Here is an 8,032-nt window from a genome sequence, read left to right on the forward strand (position 1 = left end):
AGTGACCCGTTACCTCTTCAGTTCGCAAAACCACAAAAAAAGATCATAAACGGCGACCTTGCCAGAACCAAGCACATGGTAGAAATCTCGGGCAGGATCCAAACGACCGATCTTAGAACTAAAGAAGGTTTCAAACTCTGCTCATTCAAAAAAAACAAAAAAAAAAATCACCAATCCACCAAACAAATAAAATTAAACTGACCAATAACATTTAGGCTTTGGCATACAATATGTTTTGACACAAAATCTCTTTTTTCTCCACAATTTAGTTAACAGTAAAGAGGGTTAGATAATAAAAAAATCGCAAAACTCTTCTTTTCTTTTTTTACTTAAAGTAATATTTCAAAGTACAGCTGCAGGCGCTACTGATACAAGCATCTTTTCTGAATCCCTAAGTCAACAGAACAGCTGACTTTCCCATACAGCGGGAAAATGAGTTGACCAAACATGCTGGAGCTCCACTTGGGTCGCTAGGTAACGGGACCAGGCTGAGCTGGGGTTGCTAGGTAACCGGGCCAGGCTCAGCTGGGGTTGCTAGATAACGGTGCAGGTCCAAGAAACATTAAACTGTTGCTAAAAATCGTCTGAGTGTTTTTTCAGACGTTCTTAGAAGCAGTAGACTCAAATGAAAGTACCAAAACATGCAGGTGCACAACTTCTCTAGAATTTTATAAACTTTTTTTTTATTAGTTATGCTTTGCAAGGGGTCAGTACAGCTTAATTCAGCAGCGTAGATTATTCAAATAACAAAAATAAGTTTAGCCTAACCTGTCCTTCAATAATGGTGAAACTGAAGAGAACAGCAATCACATTTTTCTAATTATTTGTAATAATCACAGTTACCATTTCTGCAAGAGAAAACAATGTATTAATACAGACAATGTATTAATAGGCATATAGTTGACTATATGCCTTTGGTATATAGTCAACTATGCAAAAATGCTCATACTTTATTCTTTAATTATATGATACATGGAAATAAGGAACGGCCTCAGCTGTTTACGAAAGGGGATGTTAGGCAATGCATGATGAAGACTACTTTTAGTAATGAACAGAAATTAAAAATAAACAGAAATGAATGAACAAAATATCTGAACAAATACATGAGAAAATCACAAAAAAAAAAAAAGAATCCATAAATGGACCAAAATGACAAAAATCAGAGTTTAACAGATGGTGAAAAGGGAAGGAAAGTGTTCTTATCTTCTGTCTGATTGACTCTACATCTGGGGGCTTGTAATTATTTATTTTTATTTATTTTTTTGTCATTTTTTGAAAGAAATGGTTCTTAGCTTTTTTTTTTTCTAAAAAGATTGACATTTAAAGCAAGGGTGCAGATAATAAAACAATCTCAGCAATAGAGAGCCAGCAACTTTAATTAAGCTCACTGCAAAAACACAAAATTTTACCAAGTATTTTTGTCTAGTTTCCAGTAAACTTGAAATAAGACTAAACTAACTTACAAGAAACTTTTCAGTTATGTACAGGAGCTTGTTTAAGTCAATAATTCCTTAAAATTGATGAAAAAGTACTATTTATATATATCACTGGCAGATCATTTCACATAACATGGAAAAAATGTCTTGTTATAATAAGTGAAATAATCTGCCAGTGGAACTAGTACTTTTTCCATCAATATTAAACGGGACGTACCATGTGAAAATTTGCTCAATGTACTTTTTTGAACTTTCATTTGGGTCTTTGTTGCTTCTAAAAACCTCAGGCCACTCGGCCAGTTTTGTACAATGAGTTAATGATTTTTGTGTCTTGAAATTGAGGCTTTTCAAACATCTCTGGAAAATAATGTCATAAATCAGAAGCCCAGGTCCGTTACCTAGCAACCCCAGCAGAATTCCACCTGTTACCTAGCAACGCCAGCAGAATTCCACCTGTTACCTAGCAACCCCAGCAGAATTCCACCTGTTACCTAGCAACCTGAGTGGAGCTCCACCACGGTTAGGCAGCTGATTTTACTACTGTATGTGCTGTACAATGGCTGTTGGAAAAGGTAAGTGTTTTGATGTTGACTTAACGTGCAGAAACAACTTTCCTGTTGGTTGTGCAGGAGGCCTCACTTCTGCTTTTCAAAAATATATGATTGCACATCTGTTTGCAGCCATTTTCATGTGTGAGTGTAAATACTGAGTTTGGAGGAGGGGCCAACAGCAGCTTATTTGGACTTAAAGTGACAAGAGGCCATGAAACAGCTCATTCTGAACTGAACAAACTAAAATCTAAGAATGATTTTGTGCAAAAAAATCTAATGAACATATTTTGTGTAGTCCATAGCCTATCCTAATCTGTTCAAGGAAAAATAATAGGTCACATTTCAGGAATTACTGACTTAAAACCAGCTCCAATATCTTGCAGAAAAGTTACTAAGTTAGATTTGTTATTTCAAATGTACGAAGATATTTGCACTAGAAACTCTTCCAGAAGTAGTTGTTATAATTTTGTGTTTTTGCAGTGGTGAACATTTGCCTTATTTAAGATAATATGTTTGCCTTTTAGCAGTAATATTCTGGTTTTTCCTGAAGGTTAACTTTGCAGACACAGACTCGTTCAGAAACACTCCCATCTCCAGCAGCATGGCTTTGGGAATAGGCTGGGCGTGACGCGACACGTAAAGCTTCTTCAGGCTCTGATTCATCGGTGTAGGTTGGTACTCTGAGCATGAAGCACCGGTCAGACTTGGAGCACATTTCACCTCCAGTTTGAAGTACAGCCGGCCATGGTTCATGTTGCAGACGTCCTGCTTGATGCCGTTTTGCAGACGCGGCTCGCAAGATCCCAAGCTGTCATCATCCCAACCGTTATCCTGGTCCCAGACTTCAAATCTCACTGTGTTTGCTACAGACAGATCTTGCGAACCCAGATCAACCACCATATTCCAGTTTGGGTTATTGTTATTGTTGATGACTTGTGAGCGGTATTCTTTTTTATTGTAAATGACTTTCACAAAGCCGTCTGTGGATGTGTAGTAGTCTCCATACAGACCCGTAGCCCTCTGTGCGGTTACAATCAGGTGGACCATGCCCTTCCTCGTCGGGCAGCAGTCCTGGTTCACCGCCGGATCGTTTTGGCACTGGCAGACGCACTGATCCCTCGAATCCTTTCTACAACGCTCGGTGCAGTTGACCACCAGACCTTTCTCCAGGATGTAATGGGAGATGGCTGAGCGCAGGTTGGACCATGTTGGTGACTTAGGAGGCAGGAGTTCATGCAGAGCGCCCAGAGAATACGAGATTATATCAGGGCTCTGTGGAATCGACTTGAGCCATTCCTTGTAGGCCGATGGGTCTTTATCAGCGGAGAAGAGGAGGTCTGGCTCTGTAGTATGGCCTCCTTTGATTTCTGTAAACCTGTCGAGAAGTCAAAGATTATTCAATATAATCTTTTTTGTAGCAATGAAACATTGCACAACCTAACCTTTGTGTAAGCAACATCCCACTTAAAAAACGACTACAATTAACTTGCATAACGCTTATCCTTTGATAAAAAGTTAGCTAAAATAAACAGTTTTGTCTTTTTTGAAGTTTGCAAAGATATTTGAACAAGAAACTGGTTAGATTTTGTGTTTTTGCAGTGAAAAAACAACACATCATTCTCCATTTGGAAGAAATGTAGGAACCTCTATTAGTTTAGAAAGGATCACATAGAGAAAAGTGACTGAAATCTCTGTACCTGTCACTGAAGAGGCTTGAAAACGCCGTCTTGCTCTCTGATTTCTCTACGTCCTTCTTGCAGTGTTTTGATTCAGTTTTTACTGTGACCCTGAAGCTTGCAGACGCCTCCACCTCCAGGCACATCTGCACCTCCTCTGCACTAAAGCCCTGCAGGCTGGCCTGACATTGACGAATGCTGGTGATAGACTGAACATCTCCACCCAACTTCACCTGGAAAGACGCATTTTTTAACAATTCAGCCTACAAACAGTGCGGTGGTGTTAAAGTCTGTTGCGTTGGTTTGTGGCACCTTGCTGATGTAATGGGTGCCGAAGTTGTCGATGAGTTTGTAAAACTGCGCCTTGCTTTCGGAGCTGTACACCGGAGGAAGCTGATTCACCGCTTTGCTGAATTCCCTGTGCAGCCGGGCCGAGTTCGACACTCGGTAGCTGATTTCAGTGAGGCAGGAACAAAAATAAACAATGAAACTAATGTTTTGCAAACAAAATATTTAGGCTGCAACTAATGATTATTTTAGTGATTGACTAATTTATCAATTATTCTGATGATTATGTGATTAAATGCATTTTAAAAAATACACCTTGTGCTATTTTTTCATTTAAATCTTTCATACAATGCCAGAAGTTCATCTGTTGACTGTTTTTGGATTGACCAATTAGTAATTGAATAGCAAAAGGTACCTAAAAAGAGACTTTTTGTTTTTTTACATAATTTGAACCAGGTGAGGCTAAAACTAAACAGTTTTGGGTAGAACATATTTATAGACAAAGGCAGAGTTTTTTTTATTTTTCATTTTTTTATCTTAAATGCAAAGTTTATATATGTTTTGTACACTTTTGGCTAAATTACTGCTTCAGTATGTGGCCTTTTTTTAAGTCTGTAAACTTCAGTTAACGATTAATTGATTACTAAATTAGTTGACGACCATTACTCCTGTTGAAGCTGCAGTATGTGACTTTAATAATTTTTTTTTTTTACATATTTGTTGAAACTGTCATCATGTCATGACAGCACAGTATGAGGCAGATAATCCTCATACTGTGCTGTACATCGAGCTCCTCTGCCTTCTCCCAGTGCTAAATGGAAACAACCAATCAGAGCCAGGAGGCGGGTCTTAGCACTGTCAGTCATTCTTGTGCACATGCCGCCCATCTGACTACTCTCCCTGTTTGCTCTTTGCTGCTACAGCTGGTTCACCACAACACAACAGTCTGCCACGAATGCTAATGCTAGTTAGCATAGCCACAGATGATGGTGGATAACTGTTTTTCCTGTATCATTGACTTGTTCTCCACCATTAGCACATTTAAAACACGTACACGAGTTTGATTGACAGCACTAAGACCCTCTTCCTGGTTCTGATTGGTTGTTTTTGGTCAGGAGTTGTGTGTTTATTCAGATGGTAGAGGATACTGATCTTTTCATAGATTATCTGTCTCATGACAACATGGTGACGGTTTTAACAAACGCTACATGCTGCAGCTTTAACGATTAATCAAACACTAAATCAGTTGACGATTATTTTAAGAAGTGATTAATCAAGATTAATCGTTTCAGCTCCATTAAAAAAAAGTTTGGGTTCTGGTTTTCCTACCTGTAGTACTCGCAGGACATGCCGAGGCTGGAGAAGCTGAACTTGTCGTTCTTTGTTTTCTCCATGGAGTAATCGGCTACTTTGGAGGTGGTTCCAGCCAACATCAACGACGCGCCCGTTTTTAATGTCTGAAACTCTAAGCCTACTTTCCAGTTGTTCTCAACGGAAGTAGAAGTGGAGCTGACCAGAGACTCGCTGGATTTGTGCAGCTTGGACGACACCTTGGCGTTGCAGGACTGCTTGGCCCTCCAGTCCAGCACGGACAGAGGCAGCTTCTGCTTCTTGTTCTCCATGAAGGGGTTGACGCACAGGGTGCATTTTTTATTCTTGCGCCGCCATGCATCCATGTTTAACACGAAGGCTCCTTTGCGCTCCATGGCGGTTATATCAAAGCCTTCGCCTGCCAGATTGGTGCCCGGGGCGATATCTGCTTCCTGACACTGTTTGGGTGTCCCTTCGGTGCAAACACCCGTGGTACACCGAGGGAGGCACAGCAGAACACCGGCACTGATGCACACATGCAACAGCAACATGTTTCTGTTAAAATAAAAGACATTTTTATTTAGCTTACAAAGCCATCAAAAGCAATAGAAAACTGGATTGTTATCAACTGTTTGGTTTTTGGTGTCTGTCTTTTAAAAAAATCTCTCTGTCATGATCCCTTTGCTATGGTGGAGCATTACAGCCATACTAAGAAAACTTTTTTACTATTGTGAAGTCTTAATATTACAAGACTAAAGTTATGCGAGAATAAAGTCAAATGTTAGAATAAAGTCATTACCACTTTATTCTTGTAGAGCTACAGTTTTACTTTAGTATTTTAACTTTATTCTTGTAATATTTTGACTTTATAATTTTATTTTGCTCATTTTATTAGTGTGGCCTTTACCCTCTCGTACTTTGAAACCAAACCTGAACATGTTTTTTTTTTCATGCAGACAACTTTTCCTAGAATGTGTTTACTGCAGTTTAAATAACACATTATCTGTGTGTGTTGTGTTAGATAAAAACTTTAAATGTGTAATCATTCCTGCTTAATCTCATTTCACTGCAGGTCATCCCTGAAGTGTTTCACAGACACAGTAAAAACATGCATTATCTGCAGTGTTATTCCTTAAAATAACACAATATTTATGTACTAATATTTAGAAATATACATACAGTAGACATACTTTAGAACCATTTTATTGGAGAAACCATACAGAAAGTACTTTTACTTTCAATACTTTAAGTATTTTTAAATGCAAATGCTTTTACTCAAGTAAAAATATTGACTTTTGCTTTGACTGAAGTGCATTTTTGCTTTTGTTTGTATTTTTACTGAAGTACAGTGTTTGAATACTTTCTCCACCACTGATTCTGACGTTGTTAAAGTAAGTTAATTTATAACAGACCTTCTATTGATGCTTAAATACAGATCTGAGCTGAAAATGACACCAACGTTTTCACCTGTACTGTGATCTTTACCCTGATTGAGTCTAGTTGAGTGCTGGTCTCAGTAATTCTGCATTAAGCAAAATGTCAAACCGTTGGACTTTGTTAGACTTGGTGAGCAGACTAAATATGTAGCTTTGATTTTTGAGCCAACAAAGATGTTTTTTAAATCGTGTCTAATCTCTGAATCCTGCACTGGCAGATGGCATAAAACCACAAAGAGAGCTCATCTTTCATGTAAGTTGCTGTTTCACTTTCAGTCACTGTATAGTAGTTAGAGCGTAAAAACATTTTAATCTAGAGGCAATAGAAATGGAGTGTTTATAGTAAACAAAACTATATACACTCGCTTCTATTTAAACTCATTATTTGATTGTATCATATTAATACTTATCAACTCCCACCACTCTCTCTCTCTCTCTCTCCAGTGTTTTGTTTACAACTGATAAGTTCTCGAAAAATGCCAATATATTTTATTTTAAATATTTAAACAAACATAAGTTAGAATTTATCTTTTAATTATTGTGTTGATTCATAATGAAATGTTTTTAAATGTAAAAGGTTCATAGAGGAAGCGCGGACTTACCTTTGCGCTGCATACATTACCTCAGCACTGAGCGTCAGAAGCAGCGCTGCGTTGTTAAATTGTTGCATGGATGCAGCGGATGCACTACAGCAACTTTCGAAAAGTCGTTTCTCACCTGGTTTTGGTCTGTGACCTTCGGTGACAAAAGGGAAACACTGAAACATTTATTTGCATTGTGTTAAACCACATGGAAAACAGGGGCACTAACAAGTACACCACATGATGGTAAACTCCAAGAATCTTGTTAATCGCTCAAAAATTCTTAATATTCACTGGAAAATGATGATGCAAACAGTTCTGCAGTGTCAAATGAAGTACACGGTGTGGGCTTTTTTAACTGTTTGACTAATTTGCACAAAATAAAGTATTTATTTGAGACACACAAACTCTGGCTAAAGGGGCTTAACAACAAAATGACAGCAGAGACACAATCCAGAGCAGGCAGAGATGCATGCGGGGTTCCTTCACCCAGATCAATTCTCATGTTGTTTTTTTAAAGAGCCACACATCCGGACCACTGGAGGCCATCGGGTTAAATGATTACCAATAATTTATAACCAATTCATAAATATTTAGATTTACAGTAAATTTACTCTGACCAGATGCTTTTAATGTTGGATTTTATATGAAAGATTCACATCCATCCATCCATCCATCCATCCATCCATCCATCCATCCATCCATCCATCCATCCATCCATCCATCCATCCATCCATCCATCCATCCATCCAT

At 38.3% G+C, this 8,032-nt stretch overlaps 1 protein-coding gene across 1 annotated transcript; it reads right to left on the minus strand.

Moving 5' to 3' along the window:
- Positions 1-1,604: 1,604 nt before the first annotated feature.
- Positions 1,605-7,183, minus strand: LOC103468949 (perforin-1-like). Its single transcript, XM_008416363.2, has 6 exons — positions 6,748-7,183; positions 5,281-5,817; positions 3,976-4,114; positions 3,685-3,896; positions 1,928-3,362; positions 1,605-1,865 (listed from the first exon to the last, which is right to left on the minus strand). The coding sequence occupies exons 2-5, from the start codon at positions 5,811-5,813 to the stop codon at positions 2,483-2,485; spliced, it is 1,764 nt and encodes a 587-aa protein (XP_008414585.1). The 5' UTR covers positions 5,814-5,817; positions 6,748-7,183; the 3' UTR covers positions 1,605-1,865; positions 1,928-2,482.
- Between the last annotated feature and the right edge of the window lie 849 nt (positions 7,184-8,032).

Source organism: Poecilia reticulata, linkage group LG8 (assembly GCF_000633615.1).
Source record: "Poecilia reticulata strain Guanapo linkage group LG8, Guppy_female_1.0+MT, whole genome shotgun sequence".
NCBI lineage: Eukaryota > Metazoa > Chordata > Actinopteri > Cyprinodontiformes > Poeciliidae > Poecilia > Poecilia reticulata.